The sequence below is a fragment of the Vombatus ursinus genome, unplaced genomic scaffold, assembly GCF_900497805.2.
Source record: "Vombatus ursinus unplaced genomic scaffold, bare-nosed wombat genome assembly UNPS02014926.1, whole genome shotgun sequence".
Classification (NCBI taxonomy): Eukaryota; Metazoa; Chordata; class Mammalia; order Diprotodontia; family Vombatidae; genus Vombatus; species Vombatus ursinus.
Window position 1 is genome coordinate 6326089 of NW_020954704.1, and position 23767 is coordinate 6349855.

Genomic DNA, 23767 nt, shown 5'->3' on the forward strand with positions numbered 1-23767 from the left:
CTTCTTCTTGAAATTTTTGGTGGCTTTAGGCTTTTTTCCTTATATTTTCCTTTCACTCACTTTCTGACTCCTCTCCCTTTGATGGTCAGAATACTTTCAAGATTGGAATGCAAAACTTGCCTCAGCCTCCTCCTATGTAGTTGGGTAGAAGTTAATGTCTGCTTCCTGGCAGAATCTATTCAGTAAGAAGAATCCCTCTGTAAATTCTAAAGCCCAATCCCATGACTGGCTTTGTGTGCCCTTGTCATAGTGTGGAAGCTGATGAGGAAGCCCTGCTAAAATTGCCTTAAAGATTAAGAGTTCTCTAGCGGTCATCGTACTTTCTTCTCCTGTGAATTCAGCTGTAATTGCTCTACCTCCAGTGTATGATTCCTCTTTTTTTTTTTTTTTTGGAGAGTTACTGAGGAGAGAAGATGGAGAAAAATGTCTAGTCTTGTTGATTGTATGACCTGGAAGTCTCCTTTGCATTATATGTTCATTATGTGTCTTTAGCTTACTTTTCGAGGTATATTACACATTGCTTTCCATGATGCCGTATGTTTCTGCCAAACCAGCCTTCTTGCTATTCTCCATTTACTACATTTCATTTCTTTTCTACATTCCTTTCTGCATTCCTTTGCACTGGCTATTTCTCATGCCTGAAAATATACCCCCACCAACCTCCTACAGGAAGCCTATCTTGAATCCTCTAGTTACTAGTAACCTGTTCCTTCAGAAATTATTTTGGATCATATATATATATATATATATATATATCAATCATTACATATACCCAATATATATTTTTTTCTTTTTTACCTTTTCAAGTTATGTGTACTTCCCTTCCCTCTCCCAAATACAATGTACGCTCCTTGAGGGAAAGAAAATGCTTCATTTTTTAAAATCTGCTTGGTACGTAGCAGGTACTTAATAAATGCTTATTAAATGAATGAATCTTTAATTTACTTTAAATGGAATACGTATTGTTTTAATTAAATGGAAACAGTAACCACATATTGGCTTGAGCTTCTTAAAGAGCAGGGATCAGTCTGGTCTCTATAGCACTAATTATGTAGTTTTCCACAGTACCGTGTGAAATTTAGTGTTTAATAAATGTGTTTTCATGAGATGATAGGGGTGAAATGAGATAGGAAAAGGGTTATTTTTTTGGGTGAAAAGAAGAGGTACATGGGAAAGGGACAGTGGAAAGACTGACATCTTAGACCTCTCTTTTTTTGAAAATGTAATTTTAATTAAGGCGGCTTGAATTTCATGTCAATATCAACATTTTTAAATAGTTTGTACTGGAAAAGTTTTAACATTACCCAGTTGTGGCACACTTACCAGTATCGAGCAGTTTTGAAGATTTACGGTTTTGGAGAGAAAGGTATTTAAATTATGCCGTGTTCCTTGTAATCTCTGCAGGGGAAGTAAACCAAGTTGTGTGAAAACACAGCTCACTTTGTTAAGCATACGTGTGTCTGTCCTCCTTTTTCTCTCCTAGAACCGCCATGGATACTGCTAGTCATAGCCTTGTCCTCCTGCAGCAGTTGAACATGCAGAGGGAATTTGGTTTTCTCTGTGATTGCACAGTCGCCATTGGAGATGTTTACTTCAAAGCTCATCGAGCCGTGCTTGCTGCTTTTTCTAACTATTTCAAAATGATATTTATTCACCAGACTAGGTAAGGATACAAATATTTATGTATTTTTTTATTCATTGATATTTTTTGTTGTTTTTTTTTAAACACAACTGTCACTTCCTTTAAGCCCTGTACCCCTATAGCACCTTCCCTTATAGCAAAGGACAGATTAAGGACAATAAGGTATCACAGCAAATGCATCTGATAGTCTGTGCCATATTTTCTACTTTTAGTCTACTATCTCTCTACCAAGAGGAGGAAAGTGTGTATCACCATACCTGTTCTGCAGGTAAGGATGTATTTTTGCAAATCAGAATACTTTTTAATACTAGAAATCATTAGAATTCTACGATAATGCTGTATCTTATAATGTGAACCTTGATGTGGGACTATAGTAAAATTATATTATCATGTTTTGGGGGGCAGCTAGGTGGCACAGTGGATAGAGCACCGGCCCTGAAGTCAGGAGGACCTGAGTTCAAATTCAGCCTCAGACCAAACACTGGACACTTACTAGCTGTGTGACTCTGGGCAAATCACTTAACCCCAACTGCTTTACCAAAAAAAAAAAAATATTATCATGTTTTTAAAGAATCATCTTTTTGTTATATCAATAACTAGAATTTGATTCCTTCATTCCCCAGTTGGGTCTAATATAGACATGCCTTTTGAGTTCTACTACATAATTAATTATGTTATATAATATGGTTTCATTGTAAAAGTTATGGCAACACCTTGAATTCAGATGAAAACTTTGAAAAGAAGTTTAAAGTCCTTCATATATGCTTTCTCTTCTTCTTCCAACATTTCTTTTAGATAGTAGGTATATATTAGCTCTCTCAGCAGTAAAACATGAAAAATGACTCCCAAAGAAATAAAGCAAGTAACTCATATAGCAGTAATTCTCTATGATTACAACTAAGTTTTGCTTCATAGTCAACATTTTTCATACAGATACACACACAGCTGGGTGGTGCAGTGGATAGAGTACTGGGCCTGGAGTCAGGAAGACCTGAGTTCAAATATGGCCTCAGATACTAGCTGTGTGAACATGGGCAAAACACTATAACATCTTTGCCAAGAAAAACCCAAATGGGGTCGTGAAGTCAGACACAGCTGAAATGACTGAACAACAACAATTGCAAATGTGTTTATACACAGATACACAGAAAAACATATATACATCTACATACACATTCCTCAAAAGGATATGATTTGATTTTAAGATACCTTGAAAGATGGAGGAAGAAGGAGAGTTCTTATAAAATCCAGTGTTGAAAATCTGGATCCAAGCCTCTGACACACACTAGCTATGTGACCCTGGATAAATCATTTAACTATCAATTTAAATTTATCCCAGTTTGGCAGTAGCCTGGGTTCTTTTAAAGAATAAAGTAAAGAAATCCTGCGTGAAATAGAGAATTAATTTCACAGCGTCAGTTTCTAGGTGATAAAGCCATATGCTCATAGATTTAGACTACAAGGGACCATGGGTCATCTAGTCTAACTCCCTCATAGAGGTGCAGAAGGGGAAGTGACTTGCTCAACATCACATGATGGTAAGTGGCAGAGCCAGGATTTGAAGTCAGATCATCTGAGTCTAAATCTGGGGCTCTTCCTTCTCATTGTATGCTGAATCCTTATTATTAGCTGGTTTTATCAATGTCTAGCATAGAATTCCTTTTTCACTTTTGAAGTAGGACCTTCAGATCGGCCTCCTAGGAGAGATTTTTATTTTCACAAGTTTTTTTTATTCTTCATCATGAAATCAAACTTTATCAGATTGGATATCAAATGTACTTTTGATGATTGGTCCTTTACAAAAAACAAAAACAAAACAAAAAAAAAAAACACAACAAATCTGACCTTAATTATAGGCCATAAAAGTCCTCCTTTTTTTCTCTTTTTTTTAAAATTTATTTTTATTCTGAACTAAAACACCAAATAAAATGAACTTTTCCATATCTAATGTGTTTCAAAAGTCTTAGGGTAGCTTTAAGCATTAATAGCATATATTAGAACACAAAAAGATACATATTTTATATATGTGTGTATGTGTTTGTATATATTTATGACCTTATTATTTCTTATATAGTGTGTATATATGTGTGTGTATATGTATGTGTGTGTGTGTATACATACATATATACTATATATAATACATATATATATATATATGTATATGGGGAGAGAAAGAGAAGCTCAGGGAGTTATAGGAAGAAATAGATAGCAAAACTATACTAGTGGGGGACCTCAACCTCCCCCTCTCTGAACTAGATAAATCTAACCACAAAATAAACAAGAAAGAAGTTAAGGAGGTGAATAGAATATTAGAAAAGTTAGGTATGATAGACCTCTGGAGAAAACTGAATGGGGATAGAAAGGAATATACTTTTTTCTTGGTGGTACATGGCACATACACAAAAATTGATCATGTACTAGGGCATAAAAACCTCACAATCCAGTGCAGAAAGGCAGACATATTAAATGCATCCTTTTCAGATCATGATGCAATAAAAATTATATGTAATAAAGGACCATGGAAAGATAGACTAAAAAATAATTTGAAACTAAATAATCTAATCCTAAAAAATGATTGGGTCAAACAACAAATCATAGAAACAATCAATAACTTCATTCAAGAGAATGACAATAATGAGGCAACATACCAAAACTTATGGGATGCGCAACGAAAGCAGTTCTTAGGGGAAGTTTTATATCTCCAAATGCTTACGTAAATAAAAAAGAAAAAGAGATCAATGAATTGGGCATACAGTTAAAAAAACTAGAAAAAGAACAAATTAAAAATCCTCAATTAAACACCAAATTAGAAATATTGAAAACCAAAGTAAAAATTAATAAAATTGAAATTAAGAAGACTGTTGAACTAATAAATAAAGCTAAGAGCTGGTTTTATGAAAAAACCAATAAAATAGATAAACCTTTGGTTAATTTAATTTAAAAAAAGAAAGAAGAAAACCAAATTACGAATATCAAGAATGAAAAGGGTGAATCCACCAACAAAGAAGAAATTAAAACAATAACTAGGAGCTATTTTTGCCCAACTGTACGCCAATAAATTTGACAATCTTAGTGAAATGGATACATATTTACAAAAATATAAATTGCCCAGATTAACAGAAGAGGAAGTAAAATACTTAAATAACCCCATCTCAGAAAAAGAAATTGAACAAACCATTGATGAACTCCCTAAGAAAAAATCTACAGGGCCAGATGGATTTACAAGCGAATTGTATCAAACATTTAAAGAACAATTAATTCCAATACTATATAGACTATTTGGGAAAATAGGTGAAGAAGGAGTCTTACCAAATTCTTTTTATGGTACAAATATGGTGCTGATGCCTAAACCAGGAAGAGTCAAAACAGAGAAAGAAATTATAGACGAATTTCTCTAATGAATATAGATGCAGAAATTTTAAATAAAATATTAGCAAATAGATTATAGCAACTTGTCACAAGAATAATGCACTATGTCCAGGGAGGATTTATACCAGGAATGCAGGGCTGGTTCAATATTAGGAAAACTATCAGCATAATTGATCATATCAACACCAAAACTAACAGAAACCACATGATCATCTCAGTAGACGTAGAAAAAGCTTTTGACAAAATACAACCCCCATTCCTATTAAAAACACTAGAAAGCATAGGTATAAATGGAGTCTTCCTTAAAATAATAAATAACATCTACCTAAAACCTTCAGCAAGCATCATATGTAAAGGGGACAAGCTAGAAGCATTTCCAGTAAGATCGGGAGTGAAACAAGGATGTCCATTATCACCAATCTAGTTCAGTATCGTGCTGGAAACATTAGCTTTAGCAATAAGAGAAAAAAACGAAATTGAAGATATTAGAATAGGCAAAGAAGAAACAAAGCTATCACTCTTTGCAGATGACATGATGATATACTTAGAGAATCCTAGAGAATCAAGTAAAAAACTACTTGAAATAATAAACAATTTTAGCAAAGTTGCAGGCTATAAAATACACCCACGTAAATCATCGGCATTTTTATGTATTACCAACAAAATCCAACAGCAGGAGATAGAGAAATTCCGTTTACATTTACTGTAAACGTTATAAAATATTTATGGAGTCTATCTCCCGAAACAAACCCAGGAACTCTATGAACACAATTACAAAACGCTTTTCACACAAATAAAGTCAGATCTAAATAATTGGCAAAAACATCAGTTGCTCATGGGTAGGCCGAGCTAATATAATAAAAATGACAATTCTACCTAAGCTTATTTACTTATTCAGTGCCATACCAATCAAACTACCAAAAATTATTTTATAGAGTTAGAAAAAATAATAACAAGATTCGTTTGGAAGAACAAAAGGTCCAGAATATCAAGAGAACTAATGAAAAGAAATGCAGGGGAAGGTAGCCTAGCCATTCCAGATCTTAAATTGTATTGTAAAGCAGCAATCATCAAAACTGCTTGGTACTGGCTAAGAAATAGAGTGGTGGATCAGTGGAATAGGTTAAGTATGCAAGACACAGTAGTCAATGACTATAGTAATCTATTATTTGATAAATCCAAAGACCCCAGCTTCTGGGATAAGAACACACTCTTTGACAAAAACTGCTGGGAAAACTGGAAAAGAGTATGGCAGAAACTAGGCAGAGATCAAAATCTCACACCATATACCAAAATAAAGTCAAAATGGGTTCGTGATTTAGATATAAAGGCTGATACTATAAGCAAACTGGGAGAGTAAGAAATAGTTTACCTATCAGATTTATGGAGAACAGAAGAATTCATGACCAAACAGGAGATAGAGAACATTATGAAAAGCAAAATGGATAACTTTGATTACATTAAGTTGAAAAGTTTTTGCACAAACAAAGCCAATGCAACCAAGATTAGAAGGAAGGTAGAAAATTGGGAAAGAATTTTTACAACCAGTTTCTCTGATAAGGGCCTCATTTCTAAAATATATAGAGAATTAAGTCAAATTTATAAGAATACAAGTCATTCCCCAATTGATAAATGGTCAGAGGATATAAACGGGCAATTTTCAGATGAAGAAATTAAAGCCATCTATAGTCATATGAAAAAATGCTCTAAATCACTATTGATTAGAGAAATGCAAATCAAAACAACTACATCACACCTATCAGATTGACCAACATGACAAAACAAGAAAATGATAAATGTTTGGGAAGATGTGGGGAAAATTGGAACACTAATGCATTGTTGGTGGAGTTGTGAAATGATCCAGCCATTTTGGAGAGCAATTTGGAACTATGCCCAAAGGGCTATCAAAATATGCATACCCTTTGACCCAGCAATAGCACTTCTAGGGCTATATCTCAAAGAGATCATACAAATGGGAAAAGGACCCACATGTACAAAAATATTTATAGCAGCTCTTTTTGTGGTGGCAAAGAATTGGAAATTGAGAGGATGCCGATCAATTGGGGAATGGCTGAACAAGTTGTGGTATATGAATGTAATAGAATACTATTGTGCTATAAGAAATGATGAACCAGGCTGACTTCAGAAAAACCTGGAAAGACTTGTATGGTCTGATGCTGAGTGAAGTGAGCAGAACCAGGAGAACATTGTACATAGTAACAGTCACGTTGTGCGATGACTAATATTGATAAACTTAACTCTTCCCAGCAATACAAGGATCTAAGACATCTCCAAAGGCCTCGTGATGGAAAATGCTACCCACATGGATATGGAGTTTGAATGCAGATTGAAGCATACTATTTGCTATTTTTTTTCTTCTATTGAGTTTTGTTTCCTCTTTCTGGTGGTTCCTCCTATTGGTTCTAGTTCTTACTTACAACATCATTAATGTGAAAATGTGTTTAATAGGGAATGTAAATGTGTAGCCTATATAAGATTGTGCGCCATCTTGGGGAGGGTGATGGGGAGGCAAGGAGAGAAAAATTTTAAACTCAAAAGCATATGGAAGTGATTGTTGATAAATCAAAATAAATTAATTAAAAAATTTATTTTCATTGTGAACTCAAACACCAAATAAAATGAACTTGTCCGTATTTCAAAAGTCTTAGGGTAGCTTTAAGCATTAATAACTTATATTAGAGCAGAAAAAGATATATATTTTATATGTGTATGTATGTATATGTATATATTTATGATGTTATTGTTTCTTATATAGTGTTTATGTGTATATATGTATATATAGTGTATATATGTATATATGTGTGTGTGTATGTATATATATATATATATATATATAGTGTGTTTGTGTATATATATGGGGAGAGAGAGAGAGAGAAAGAGATCAACTGATAGCTTTCAAAGCTCTCCTGCTTGTCTGGCTTTCTTTCTGGTATTCATTTTGTTTTTTTCTCTCCATTTCAAAAAATTCTTGAAGAGTTTTTAAGATTCTTGAAACTTGGTGACTTTTTATTGTGTAACTAGCAAATCTTAGTAGAATTAAGTGGTATAAAAGATATTATCCTGGGAATGTACATTGGCCATCAAAAATAAAGATGGGCCAGTCACAGGGAGAGATCATAGATGGATAGCTTGACTGTAACTAGAACCTACAAAACGTTAAAAAGAGAAGGGCTTTCACTATTTTGGTTTGCTAGATCTTCTTTGGAGGATTTATGGCAGGCCTCCACAACCTCCACGGGCCATTTTGGTGGGCTGTATGTTGTGCAGGCCTGATTTACGGGAAGATATAGATTCTCATAGGAGCAGGTGTGAATGGATCATAAGTTGTACTAATTGAGGGAGTACCCACATCAAAAAAATCAGTAGGTCCATTGAATAAAGGAACTGTTACAACTGGCAGACCATGTTGATGAGTGTGGGCCAAAGCCAGAATGGGACTCCATGAGTTGGAGTGGGAGTGGGTCTTGGAGAGACCAGGAACCCAGGAACATAAGAGCATATTGATAGACAGTGCAGATGAACATTTAATTTAGGAAAGTCAACTCAAGAAGTAAAGAGGGAACCCGTGAAAACCCAAAGTGGGTCCACTGCTGGCGTCATACCTTGGCCAGCAACAGTCCCTTTCCTTTACTGTTAACGTTTTCAGTTGGGGATGGGAATGGACAGCTTCACTCAATTTTTAGGTGTCTCTCTACTTTCTTTCTATTACTTGAATACTAAATTCACCTACAAAGATTAGCTGTTTTGTGGGGTTTTTGAAAGTACTTTTTATAAGTTATTGCAACTGTATACATTTATTTGTTCAACAGATAGTTTACCTTATATTTTAGTGGGGTGTTGGTATAAGTAAGGGATAGAGGGCTAACCCCTAGAGTCAGGAAACCTGGATCCAAACCTTTGATCGTTACTGGCTATGTGACCCTATGCAAGTCTCTTAACCTGTCAGGTACCCCATAGACTATAGTTGCAGAGCAGTTTCTGGATCTGTATTGGTAAAGAGAGGTTTTTCCCTGTAAATAACCTATACCAGTCTGACCAAACATATGTATATGTGTGTGTGTGTGTGTGTGTGTTTGTGTGTATGTGTGTGTGTGTGTATATGTATAGATGTATATATAGATATATATGTATATATAGGTGTATATATAGGTATATATGTGTATGTATATATATATATGTATATACACATATATATATGTCATCCCAAGTAAATAATTTAGAGACAGAAGTAAGTCTAGTATAATAATTATTAAAATTTTCCATTGTCCATCTGTATACTTCACCTTCAATTTTGAGTTATTTAGAACCAGAAACATGACGGTGACACCAAATAAATGAAGAATTGCCAGTGGGACCTGAAAGTGATAAGTATAAATTCAGGTTACTCTATCTAGTGAGGTCCCCAAGTCTGGTTTGATTGTAAAGAAGTACCTTTAGTTTAACATTATGTCACTTTATGAAAGTAACTATGTTAAACATGGGGTAGAACTAAGTTGTCTACTTTGACAAATTTAATTTTACATTTTTTTTCTTTTAAACAGTGAGTGCATAAAAATACAACCAACTGACATCCAGCCTGATATATTCAGCTATTTGTTGCACATTATGTACACTGGGAAAGGGCCAAAGCAAACTGTGGATCATGGCCGTTTGGAAGAAGGGATTCGATTTCTTCATGCAGATTACCTTTCTCACATTGCCACAGAAATGAACCAAGTATTTTCTCCAGAGACTGTGCAGTCTTCAAATTTGTATGGGATTCAGATCTCAACCACACAAAAAACCACAGCCAAGGAAGGGCTGGAGATGAAAGAAAACCCTTCCAATAGCAATGGAAACAGAAGTGTTGCCCAGGGTGACCACCCACAGTTACAACTCTCTCTTGCTATTGGGCTAGATGATGGCACTCCAGACCAGCAGATATCTCATGCTTCTTCCCAGTCAATGGAGGAGCTCCAGAAGCCGCCAGTGTCTATCAAGCAAGAACGGTGTGACCCTGAATCTGTTGTCTCTCAGAGCCATCCCTCACCTTCTTCAGAGGTAACAGGCCCTACTTTCACTGAAAGTGGCATCAAAGTTCATTTGTGCCATTACTGTGGGGAACGCTTTGATTCACGTAGTAACTTACGAGAACATCTCCACACTCACGTGTCTGGGTCTCTTCCTTTTGGTGTCCCAGCCTCCATCCTGGAGAGTAATGATCTTGGGGAGGTACATCCCATCGGTGAAAGCAGTGAGGCTCTCAGTGAATGCCACCGGCTCAGCACCTTCCTTGTCAAAGAAAATGAGCAGCAGCCTGACCACCCAAACCGGGGCACCATGGAACCATTACAGATCAGTCAGCTGTCCTTGATCTCCAAAGACACAGAACCTGTGGAGTTAAACTGTAACTTTTCTTTCTCCAGAAAAAGAAAAATCAGCTGTACTCTCTGTGGTCATAAGTTTCTCCGGAAGAGCCAGTTGCTGGAACACATGTACACACATAAAGGTAAACCTTATAAATATAACCGGTGTCGAGGTTTTGGTAATACAGTGGCCCAAAGATTTCAGCCATATTGTAATAGCTGGTCTGAGGGCCCTCTGAAAAGTTCTAGCCTGTCTCAAGACCACTTAGATTCATCATGTGCTTTAGAGTCTGATCTCACACAAGAAAATGTGGACACCATCCTAGTAGAGTAGCTATTTTTCCCTTAAAACAGCATCATTGGTTTTGAAAACGAGGGGGAAAATTATGTAATAGTTTTTATTTGCAATTCCAATCCCCCAGCCCCTTTTCAGTATTACTGGATTGTTCACCCCGTCATTCAAGATTTTAAAAGCCAGCAGATTTGATTTCCAAAATGGTAAGATTAATTTGAAATCACATCGCCCTTGATAATAGTACAACAATGAAGCGACTAATTTAAAGGCAAACTTTCCATTAATTAACTAGATAATTCTTTAGAAAATCAGCTAAAATAGTCAAACAGAATTTAGGAATTTGTTTATAGTTGGTCATTTAAATTATTCCAGAATGTAGAATTTTTTAAATTGTCCTATGGAATTTGAAGTAGATAAATTATGTTATAAAAAGGTATTCCAGAGCCTCACTATTGGTTAATATCTCACATAAATCACAACTCTATGAAGAATATTCCATAATGTTTTCATTATCTAGAAAATAAGTCATTGTTAAATAAACATGCTAAATATAAAATATTAGAGTTGGGTACTGAAGCATAACCTTCATTAGCCATTGATTATGGTTTAAAAATTACTTTTTAAAACTCCCAATCCTAAAACATAATGATATGAATTACAAATAGTAAAGCATAATAAATGTGAGCCATCTTCCCTTAGTCTCAAAGTAGTCACCCACACAACAAAGATAATATTAATTTTTTAAAAATAGTTTTTCAGTTTACCATTTATTTTAGCCAACTATCCCAACATGAAGGAATTAAATTCAGTATTCCAGGACCATGCTTAAAACCCACAGTATTACCCTCCCATTTGTACGTTTAATGTGATTCCCATTTCTAATAGTGCTCTTCCTAAGACTAAGACAAAACTAACATTGTTAGAGGGGACGATTCATTCTGTTACTCTGACTAGTCTCATAGACTTCAGTTATTAGAATGCCAAAGGATAGAGTCTACTTAACTTATTTCTTCTATTTTTAAAATATGTTAAAAAACTCAGAATTCCAAAACAACTGAAGGTTCTTGGTAGTGACTTGTGATTAAAACTGAAATATAAAAAATAATAGATTTGTTTAAGCTTATTTATTGAATAGTGTTGTTTACTGAGTGTACCATGACATTTGTCTGCCTTTCAGTTAGAAGTCAATCGAAAAAACTATTTCAACTAGTATTGACGCAGGTGATTTTTCAGGGAAAACATTCAAGTTTAAGAGAATATACTTTTTCCGAACGCTGGTTAAAAGAAGGCAAGAGTCCACTGAGCTTTCTAGGTTCCAGGTTAATACATAGGGAACCACAGCCAAGTGTCTCTTATTGGAGAGTTGTGGTAGGATTGCTCTTTGGGATATTAAACAAAGTAAATTAATCTTTAACTTTATTCTTTCATTCCAGTTAGGCCTCAGGCCACAACTGGCCACATTTGGCCACAAGTATGTTCATAATTTATTTTAAAATAATTCATACTTTAAATTAAAATGTAATTATGCTTCCCTTTAATTCTCCTGTTTTTCACTTTATTTCTTTAATTCTTTCCCCTATCATTGATATAGGTCACTGAATAGGAAGTAGAGAGTTAAACAGTGGGCGTTAGGTATATCTGTCTTATGTGTTGTTAGGCATAGAGCCAGGGGAAGGAAGAATGAGGATATAGGGAGAGGGCTGCCAGACATCCTAGCCTTGCCCCCAAGAAATCTCAGATTGAAGAACATTGATTTAAAGAAGTTCATTCTGATTTGTTTGGATGGTTTTAAGAAAAATATTGGTTGGCTGAAATGCAAAATAAGTCTATATGTATGGTCTTTCCTTAATCCTCATGCTATCTCTCTGTTTTAGGAAGTGGAAAAGCACTACTAACTCCATTTTACAGAAAAAACCCCAAAACCTGAATCCCAGAGGTCAAGTGGTGGTGGTGTGGGGACTGAACCCAACCTTCATTTGTTCATTTATTCATACATACATACATACATACATATATACGTACACACATTCATTCATTTGTTTAGCACACTTTTGTTAAAGCTCCTTCTGTGTGCTTAACATGATGTGCTAAGTCTGGTGTTATTATAATAGACACAAAGACTGGCCAAGAAAGATGTTTAAAAAAATCAGTGAAATAATTTGGGACTTCATTTTGTATTCTTCCACATAGGGGTGCAATATCAACCTACTTCACAGGGATGCCGTGTGAATCAATTCAGTAATGAATTTTGAGTTCTTCAAAATACATAGCGCTGTATAAGCTGGGTTTTTTGGCCTATAATTCATTGATATAAGAAACTCCACTGAATTCAGATCAGTAACTTGTCTGTGACTTACTTAGAGCCTTTGAGGGTTGTCCATGGTCATAGACAATAAACGTCAGAATTCAGGCTTAAACCTGGATCTGCCTAACTCCGAGGCTTTCTGACTGTCCATTCTGCTACTCTGGTAATAAGCATTATCACATTATTAAACAAAGACAATACACAGATGTCCCTTATGAATCATCTTTAGAAATCTCCCCTGTCACTTTCCAGACCTTAAGTATAGTGGGTTCCTTGTCTTACATTTACCATCTGCTAGCTCAAATGTGACAGCTGCGGACCCAAGCAGATTACAGAAAACGCTGTACTTTTCAAAGATGTTGGTTATGATGTAACAGTATTTAAAAAAAAAATCAGGTAGACCGTGTCTGATTGTTGTTATGGATTTTGTCAGTGTCCAGAGAAAGTTAATTTCATCTACCTTACAAGGAGACTGAGAACTTTCTGATTTATAATTGTCCAGATTATTATTTCTTGCCTTGGTCTTCTGTTTTCCTGTCCTTAAAAATTAGCAGAGAAATGCCTACTTCATGGGTGTTGTGAGGGTTGATGTCTGAAACTGTTGGAGTGCTCAGTATTGCTAGTCCCACGTGCAAGGAGACCTTTGCTGTTGTTTTCCTCTATTCTTTAGCTAAACATGGAACTTCAGTATTTCAGGCCTCAGAAACATGGAAATTCTCTAGCCTGAGAAAGGCTTTGTCTTAGGAGGCATCAGGGTTGAGGAGTTAATACCTAAAATCTGAGACTTAGGATATGATATCGTATGAATGTGAACTTTAAACATGTACTCTAGCATCACTAAAAACCAGCTAATTTCAGCTTCGTACCCTGCAAAAACACATTGAACCATAAGGGGAAAGCCCTTTGTTTTTAGATAATGCAAACAGAAAAGGAAAAAGAGGGTAATGAAACCTATCAGTTCATGTCCTTTTTTATCCATGCTATTGGAAGCAAGACCTCAACCAAGGTTAAAGGAAATAAATAATAGTCTTGAGATGGGACAATTTCATTATAAAAAAGCCTTTTTGCTTAGGCAAGTTTTTAATCTTGAAACTGAAGACTGAGTGTCATTTTTGGTAGTAATTTAGATTAAAATACAGGCTGTGTGAAGAGTACAAAAAACCCCCACCTAGTTTAGTCTTTGCGTCTTTGTATATAAATGTAGCTGCATTGTATTTTCTTATGACCATTGACTTTAAAATTCTTCATGCCAAAATCCATGATTATTCTGTGACATGTTGGACTTTCAGGGGAAATTGTGGTGAGGTTATCTACCTTTTTCCCCAGCCCACCTTTCCCAAGACGGAATCTTTTAAGTAGAAAAGCCAAGCCCGTGATTTTTCAAGGCTTGAAGGAGCCAATCCATTGTGCTTTAACTCAGTATGTGTCTATGACGCACCTTGCACCCTAGGCTGATGCTCATCCTGCTACATTTTTTCCCTATTACTGACTTGTCTCTGTTGTGTGCCTACTGTTTTGTCAGGTAGATAAAATATCAACTGGAAGCATTTTAAAAAATACTTGGATTGCAAAACTTGCATAGTTTAAAAAGCCCCCGTAAGAGAACTTTCAAGGGACAGGTAATGCACAGAAAATAGAGCAGACCAATACCAATAATAAATACACTGTGTTATTGCATGACAAAGTTATGCAGCTCAATTTATAATGAATTTAAAATGTTTAGAATACCTGTTCCTTTAAAAATAAAACTGTCATCTTTTGATTGGAATAAAGCGATTGCATTTTCATGTATTTTATCAAGAAAAAAATAAATTAGTCTGACAATTTAAAATACTGTTTGTGCTTGTTTTCATAAACAATTGATTTGTGAAACATGTTCAGGAAACAGATGGATTGTGATAAGCCATTAATTGTTTTTTATTTTTAAAATATTCAGCTTATTTAAGTATACCTCAATATACAGAAGTGGAAAAATTGGGCAGGTGGTCTGTTTGCATTTACTCATCGACACAGTTTATACATCAGCTCCGAAACTGAAGTTTTTTGGCTCTCACGGGTAGCCCCCATCTTTCATATGAATTGATAAATACTTGTAATCCCAGTACAGACAGGGTTGTGGTTTTTAAAAAGAATTTCTCATATTCTTTATGACCCACATGAAGTTATGAGATCTGTTTTTTATTCTCAGAATAGCTCTCTCTTCTACTATTCTTGGTTGCTTTCCCCCAGTCACTCAGCTAATGTGTAATTTGAGATTGTAAAGTAAATTTAATAATACAGGCATACCTTAGAGATATTGCAGGTTCTGAATATTGTGATAAAGTGAGTCACACAAGCTTTTTGGTTTCCTAGTACATATAAAAGTTATGTTTACGCTATACTGTAGTCTTTGAAGTGTGCCATAGTATTATGTCTAAACAAAGTACATACCTTAATTAAAATATTTTATTGCTGAAAATGCTAACCATCGTGTGAGCCTTTCAGCAAATCATAATCTTTTTGCTTTTGGGGGCGGGGGGGGGGTCCTTGCCTCAGTGTTGACGACTGCTGATGGATCAGGGCGGTGATTGCTGAAGGTTGGGGTGGCAGTGGCAGTTAAGATAAGACGACAATGAAGTTTGCAGCATTGGTTTACTCTTCTTCTTTCATGAAAGATTTCTCTGTAGCGTGTGATGTCGTTTGATTGCATTTTACCCGCGGTAGAACTTTTTTCAAAATTGAAGTCAGCCTTCTCACAGCCTGCCTCTACTTTATCAACTAAGTTTGTGTAACATTCTTCAGAATTGTTGTGTCTCAGGGAATAGAGAGGCCCAAGCAGAGGGAGAGAGATGAGGGAATGGCTGGTTGGAATAGTCAGAATACACACAACGTTTATTTAGTTTGCTTTCTTGTCTGGGCGTGGTTCTTGGCACCCCGAAACAATTACAATAGGAACATCAAAGATCACTGATCACAAATCATCATAGCAGATTTAATAATAATGAAAAAGTCTGAAATATTGTGAGAATTATCAAAATATGACAAAGAGACACAATGTGAACACATACTGTTACAAAATGGCTCCCACAGACTTGCTTGATGTATGATGGAGGATTTCCTGGATGTAGCCCTTCAATTTGTAAAAAACTCATTATCTGCAAAGCACAGAAAAGTGAAGTGCAAATAAAACGAGGTTTGCCTGTGTTAATAAACCAGATAAAATGGAGAAGGTAAATATATTAAGAAATACACTGTCATTAATGTTGAAGCCAAATGCAAATGTGTTTAGCAAACGAAAAACAAAGAGTTTATGTATTTTAAATTTATTTTATCATGTGGGATCATGTTTACTTAAAGCAAAACTAAAAACCTTTTACTTAGCTCTGCTTAAAGAATTAATTTTTAGTTTAAAGCAGTATCTACTAAAGCTTGTCATCATTTTGGTAAGTATTCTCTTATGTTGGGTGACATTCTGTGTTAGGCAGCTGGGTGGTGGAGTGGGTAGAGAGCATTGGACTTGAAGTCAGGGTGACCTGAGTTCTAATCCAGCCTCAGACTAGCTGTGTGACCCTGGGCAAGTCACTTAACCCTGATTGCCTCCGACAAGAAAAAAGTAACTTACTTTGGCCATTCTCTTCCATCCTTTGTCCTCCCTTTACCCCCAAACAGTAACGTTCCAAAAGCTTGAAATGTAAGCTTCATAATGAATATCAGTCCACAAGCATGTATTATGTACCTCCAGTGTGCCAGGCATCGTATCAAGCTCTAGAGATACAATGGCAGAAAACAAATTTGATCCCCAGCTTAAAGGAGTTTACTCTCTATCCCGGAAACAACATGTACACATAGAAGAAAATACCAGTGGGAGACAGTATAGTAATAATGGACAGAGAACTGGCTTGTGAATGAGGAAGACGTAGCTTCAAGTTCCACCTCTTAACATATACTATCTGGGGGACAGTCATTTAATCTTTTAGTTGTGGAAGCAAATGCTGATCTGCATTGATAGAGGGGGTTCCTTCCCAGGAGTTCCCCATATCAATGAAATCTCAGGTTCTGTCCAAAAAAATACAAAGTAATTTTTATGTGTTTGTATTATTGGGGATTATGGGGAAGGTATTAGTAGCGATCAGGAAAGGCTTCTGAGAAGGGGATGTCATTTAATCAGTCAGTCAATCAAACATTTACAGTTATCCCTTCCACAATGCAACCTTCCCCATCGTGGTTTTATGTTGTGGGTCGGCAAAAGAAATTAAATGGGAGTTTTATGGAAGCTGCAGACAACACTCAAAGACCCGAAGATAACATAGAGCCTATGACCAAATACTTAGCTCAAGTTTTACAATAAGGTACTGTAAACACCCCATAAACGAAAAAGAAAAAAATTTACACTTCTCCGGTACGTAGGGAGTTCTAAAAAATTTTACATGAATTCCAGATTGCATGGGCGCTGCGCCCCGTATCACCTTGATGTGGAAGGAATAACTGTTGAAAGGGCCTACTACAAGCCAGGCACCATGCTTAAGTGCTGAAGATACAAAGGAGGCAAAGACAGCCCCTGCCCTCAAAGAGCTTACAATCTAATGGGGGAGAGAACATGCAAACAAATATATACAAAGCAAGATATATATACAAGATCAGTAGGAAGTAATTAATAGAGGGAAGGCATTGGAATTAGGGGTTGGGAAAAGCTTCCAGTAAAAGATGGAATTTTAGTTGGAACTTAAAGTCAGGGTAATAGTAGTTGGAGCAGAGGAAGGGGAGCATTCTGAGCATGGTTTTTGAGCTGAGCTTTGAAGGAAGTTAGGGATTCTTAGAGGTAGAAAGGAGGGGGGGAGGTTTAAGGCATCTGGGACTGGCGAGAAGGTCACTTTGGCTGGACTGTGGTATGAAGGGCAGTAATGTGTAATAACCCTGGAAAGGCAGATCAGATAACGAATGGCTTAAATGACAAAACAAGCAATTTGCATTCTCGGTTATCGTGGAAATCAAGTGAAACCCATGAAAGCACAGCCTTGAGCTTTGGAATTTTTGTCCCCTTTTATCTTACTGCCAAATCTGCTGTAAAGTGTTCTCTGGACATTTGAACTGTGCTAATTTAGAACCATTTATTTAGAGATGGATAAGCAGTGAGATAATTTTGGTAGTTTTTAAAAGTTCACAATCTGCCTATTCTTTGAAGCCTAGAGAGGTTAAGTGATTTGTCCTGATCACAAAGCCCAGGGTCAGAGACTTGAACATAACTTTCTTTCACATTTTGAAGAGAAATTCTTTTTGTGAGCTGAGATTTTAAATAAGAAGTGAGATTAAATTTCAGTCTGGAAAAAGGTACTGAACTCAGTAAACAGTGGAGAGAGAGGTGTGTGGTAGTAGGGCATACACCATTAAGCTGATCCTTTCAAAAATAGGATTTTCACAGTGGCGGAAAAACTTTTGCAATAAGTGAAGTGTGAATAGTTTCTGGAGAGGTCTAAGTTAAGGGATGTCTGAATTTTCTAAGTCAGGAAGGAAAAGTGGACTTATGGATGTTTTATAACTACCTGTAACATTAAGTATTCAGAGTGGTTTGGTTAAACTGCATGATGTGTTCTTTTATGTTGGGCTGCTATGAATATCAATAGAAATTTTAAAGGAATGTATATTAAAAACCATCCTTTATATTCTGATGACCTTTCATTTGGACTATTTGTCCCAGTGGCTGGTCCTGATTCTCTTTATTATCTGCTTATAAAAATGAAATACACACTTCCTATTCGTGTTCTTTGTTCCTTCCTACACACTTCATAATTTTTCTACCTTGTAAGGAAAATAAATTGGTCCAGAGTGGACCATCCCTTGTGGCAGGTAGATGGCAGTAAGTTCCTTGAGGGCCCACACTGCCTTTTGCCTCTCTTTCTACCCCCAGTGCTTAGCACAGGGCCTGGCACATAGTAGGTGCTTAATCGATGTGTATTGAATTGATACAGCCCTGGAACTAGAGTCAGGAAGACCTGATCAGGTTCAAGCTTCCAATACAGAGCAAGTCTCCTCAACTGTAAAATGGGGGTCTTAATAGCACCTGACTCATAGGGTTGTTGGGACCATCAAATGAAATAGTATTTTTAAAGTGCTTAGCACAGTTTCTGACACCTGGTTGTTGTTTTTCCTTCTTGAAGAGAACCATGACATCAGGAAGGTGATGCCATGACTTGCAAGTGACTTGGATTTATTTAAGTGAGGGAAGTCTGTGCAAAGTTACCAGCCTCACTTTCTCCTCAGGAGCCAGCTGGGTCCAGTGGTGAGATACAGGTCAGGATGACTGGTGATGGCCTTTCCCCCCCCCGTTAAGGGCTAATGATCAGGAGAGTGTCTTGAACCTAAAACTTAACTTCCCTTAGACTAACTATATTTGGAGGGGCAGGGATTGATAGATACAACTGCAGCCCAGTGACCCCTCTTTGAGAATAGCAGAGTAGCTCGCATCGTGGCCTCAGTCTCCTGATCCCCTCGTGTCAGGAATCAGAGCCTCCCTTGAAGGAAGACAGGCAGAGGTGACTCCAGAGATACACCTTCATGCCTGTGTTTTAGTCACATCCAAAAAAATACATGTGAACACTCACAAACTACATGGACCCAACACACATATACATATCCTTTGCTTTTAATGACTTCTCCTTTTAGATTCTGTACCTTAATGTGAAGTATGGGGGGACGATCGTTTTCCCTGTCTGCCTTCACCCCACCCCCAGCCTGTTCAGGGTCATACAACTAGTGTGTGAGGTTGCATTTGAACTCAAGTCTTCCTGACTCCAGTCCAAATGCTCCTTCCATGGCGCCCCCTTTATTCTACCCTGGTCAGACGCTATCTGGAAGACTGGGTTCAGTTTGTGGCAACACATTCTTGGAAAGATATCGATAATGGACATGTCCTGAGGAGGGGAATGAGTTGGGTGAAGGGCCTGAAGATCATACTGTATGAACTTCATTTGGGTGTTTGCTTAGGCTAGAGAAGGGAAAACAAGTGGAGACAGGGTAAATGGAAGGGTGGTGCTGCTTGACACCTAGTAGGTGTTTAATAAAAGCCTGTTCCCTCCCTCCTCGTTGCAGGAAAGAACATTTTACTGGTTTTTTGTGCTAATGCTTGGTTGGCCAGAAGGTGGCAACACTCTATCATTTATGCCAAGTCTCACATTGGGAAAGACAAAACATGTCTACATTTAGCTTGTGTTCAATTTCATGTTCATAAATTCAGTTTCGTTATTATTTTTGGCTTATCACCTGACTTTAGTCCTTCCTAGAACTTGCTTTATTTTGCATAGGTTTGAAACCAAGGCAACATCATCCCCTGACATCTCCAGATTTAGGATAGTTCCAGTTTGTAGTTAAATGCGTTATAGCGATAAGCAACTTGGTTCAAATGATTATGCAAGTGCTTTAAAGCACTTCCGAGGGTTTTTATGGTACCAGTGATTCTGGGGCTTGGATTTCCATCTCAGATATTCTTGGAGACTCACAGTCAGGCAGCCTTATGTGCAGTTTGCGATGTGCTACAAAATTAGGAGAGGAAGCCAGGGCCAAAGTAGTTTCTGGTCTGTTCCTTCTTCCTTTTTGTCCTCACACCAACCCTCATGAAGTAGGCCCAGTATTCTGATTTCCAAAATTGGCTTTCTTCAGTTCACTGTTTAAGAAGTGACCTTTCCCTCTCATTTCCTTTTATCTAGTTTCATAGCCTTTTGTTGTTGTTGTTATTAAGTTGTATCTGAGTCTTTGTGACTCCCTTTGGGGTTTTATTGGCAGAGATACTGGAGTGGTTTGCCATTTTCTTCTCCAGCTCATTTTGCAGATGAGGAAACTGAGGCAAACAGGGTTAAGTGACTTGCCCAGAGTCACATAGCTAGTTAGTGTCCGAGGCCAGATTTGAACTCAGGAAGATGAGTCTTATCTTGACTTCAGGCCTGGCATTCTATCCACTGCACCATCTGGCTATCCCATAACTTTAACTCCAAGTAAGTTTTGGTTCCTCATTCTTTTTTTTTTTTTTCTTTGGCTAGGCAATCGGGGTTAAGTAATTTTCCCAGGGTCACACAGCTAGTAAGTGTGATTCCTCATTCTTTAAAAAAAAAAATTCTCATTTTGTGCTTCCTTTCTTCAGCCTCTTCCTTCCCCGCCCTGTATGTGTAATCTGATTCCCTTTCTTATTCACCACTTTCTTCATATCTTTAGTATTCATGACCTTTGATCCCAATCATCCAAATTCCAACAATTCCTTTACTCTCTGGTTGCCTAGATTTCATTATCGATAAAATGATAAGGTCAGATTAGATAATCTTTAAATTTCTTTGGGGCTCTAAATCCTCTACTTTCTGCTTTTCTTCTCACATTTGCTTTGTAGCTGGGTGAACCAGTGCCTCAACATCTTCGGAAAAGTACCTTGACAAGGCCAAGAAATGCTAAGTGAAAATGACTACTGACTTATGCTGTGATATCAAAAACATTTGACACCAGCAGAGATTTGATTAACAGTATGGTCAAGGGTTTGCTTCTTCCTCATCCGAAATAGCCAGTGCTAACCCCTAGGATGACATTTGGCTGGCCTGATCAGAGGTAGACGGTAACTCTTGTGGCAGCCTCTACTAATGGATTCTACTAAGGTCCTGCTTCTTTCTCTGTATGTAGAGGACAATTTGGGGCAGCTGGGTGGCACAGTGGATGGAGTGCCAGGCCTGGAGTCAAGAAGACCTGAGTTCAAATCCAGCCTCAGACACATACTGTCTGTGTAACTTTGGATGAGTCACTTAACTACTCTGCCTCAGTTTCCTCAACTGTAAAATGGGGATTATATACTTCCCGGGGTTGTTGTGTGGAACAAATGAGATAATATTTATCAAGCACTTAGCACAGTGCCTGGCATATAGTAGATGCTTAATAAACTCTTGTTCCTTGCCCTTTTTTTTTTTTTTTTTGGGCTAGGCAATGGGGTTAAGTGACTTGCTAGGGTCACACAGCTAGTAAGTGTTATGTGTCTGAGGCCAGATTTGAACTCGGGTCCTCCTGACTCCAAGGCTGTACTGTGCCACCTCACTGCCCTTCCCTTGCCCATTACAAATAGCAGTGAACTCCAACCAGTAGATTAAGAGCTGCTCATAGAGCTCTTATCTAGTGAATCTCCAAACCAGTCACCACCACCAGCTGCCCTGGATGTGAAGAATTCCTTCTTTCACATGGCCCACATCTCACCATTAAACCCACTATACAGTTAAGCTCCTGCTTCTGCAAACCCTTCATAACTTTGTTTTCATTTTTCAGCTTAAAAAATATACATTTGAATTTCTGTGATCAGCAGCCCTGGGTGACATGTCCAGGAAATGTCCTAAGAGCAAAAGATGCAAGTTAAAACAAGAGGCAGGGTTTGAAAGAACTCAGGTGCAGGCATATAGACAACTTTGAGTACTTAGTGTTGGAATATAATTGTGACACTTTACCCTTAAACTTTTTGTTAGTCAAGAGAAGTGTGTCAGTCAGACATTGAATGCGTTTGCTCTATTATTCTAAACAAAGTGTTTGGGAACTAGAAAAGAAAAATGCTACATGCATTGAGGCAGCTAAGAATTTTGGACTTGGAGTCAGAAAGACCTGAGTTCAAATTCAGCCTCAGATACTTCCTAGCTGTGTGATCCTGGGCAAGTCACTTAACCTCAGTTTGCCTCACTTTCCTCATCTGTAAAATGATGATAATAATAGCACCTCCCTCCCAGGGTTGAACATTATATACCTGGCACATAGATATTTAATAAATGCATATTCCCCTACTCTTACCCCAAAAGTGAGATTATGCTCCCCCGATTTCTGAAGGGAATTAATTGGGTATTTTACAGAACTTTGGTTTTTCATTATAAGCCGAAATAGTAACCAGGACCCCCTGACTTAGAGATTGAAAACCTAGAACTGGAAAATAATACTGAGTAAATTTTACTGAGGTCTGTGAGGACCTGTACTTAGAACAGCACTATGTATTCATGGGCAACCTGGGCTTTCTAGGGTCACCACTTTATGTATTGTAGCACCCCTTTGTGTGCCCAGGAACTATGAAGAAGAGTGAATAGGAAAAGCACTTACTGAGTATCCAAAACACTCTGCTAAGTCCTGGAGACCCAAACGGAAGAGCAAGGCAGCCCCTTCTCTCGAGAAACTGACCCTCTAAAGGGGGAGACAATATGTTACAGGAAGTCTCAGATGCGAGTTAAAGGAAAAGGCTCGATGGAACTTGGGACAAAGGGACCAATGGAGGGGGGTGCATCTTTTTTAATGACGCTGCCATTGTTGAACTGATGGGGTTGGGATCTAGACCCCAGAAAGGAAAAACCCATTTCTGATGTTGAATCATTTGGCAGTTTTAAGGACTTTGATGGTGAGAGCTAGTAGCGGGGGAGGTGATGGTTCCCATTTCAAAATTTCATAATTTTCATGTCTAATTATATGTTTCATATTTTATACTTTTTTCATTTTTTAAAAAGGGCTATTTAAAAGCTTTTCATATTTAAATATATACATACACACACATAGTGGTGCCTTATGGCAAAGTATGCAAATTATATCTATTACATGTAATAGATATATATAATGTCTTTTATATTTTATACTTTTTTATTTAAAAAGGGCTACTTAAAAGCTTTTCATACTTAAATACACATACATACACGCACATAGTGGTGTCTTATGGCAAGGTATGCAAATTATATATATATTACATATATAATGTCTAATTACATGTTTAATACACTTTTTTATTTTAAAAAGGGCTGCTTTAAAGCTTTTTTACATAAAAAATAAAA

General features: G+C 37.0%; 1 protein-coding gene across 3 annotated transcripts in view; it reads left to right on the forward strand.

The window, feature by feature from the left end:
• The window catches only part of ZBTB25 (zinc finger and BTB domain containing 25), a 39281-nt gene extending 24488 nt beyond the window's left edge, over positions 1 to 14793 (forward strand). For 2 of the 3 annotated variants that reach the window (XM_027843770.1, XM_027843771.1), the window contains exons 2-3: positions 1484 to 1663; positions 9574 to 12210. In XM_027843770.1, the coding sequence (XP_027699571.1) occupies positions 1491 to 1663; positions 9574 to 10711 (1311 nt within the window). In that variant the 5' untranslated portion in view covers positions 1484 to 1490 and the 3' untranslated portion in view covers positions 10712 to 12210. Of the gene's footprint in view, positions 1 to 1483; positions 1664 to 9573; positions 12211 to 12546 lie in introns of those variants that run through there. The other variant, XM_027843772.1, reaches the window with a different exon arrangement.
• Positions 14794 to 23767: the final 8974 nt, after the last annotated feature.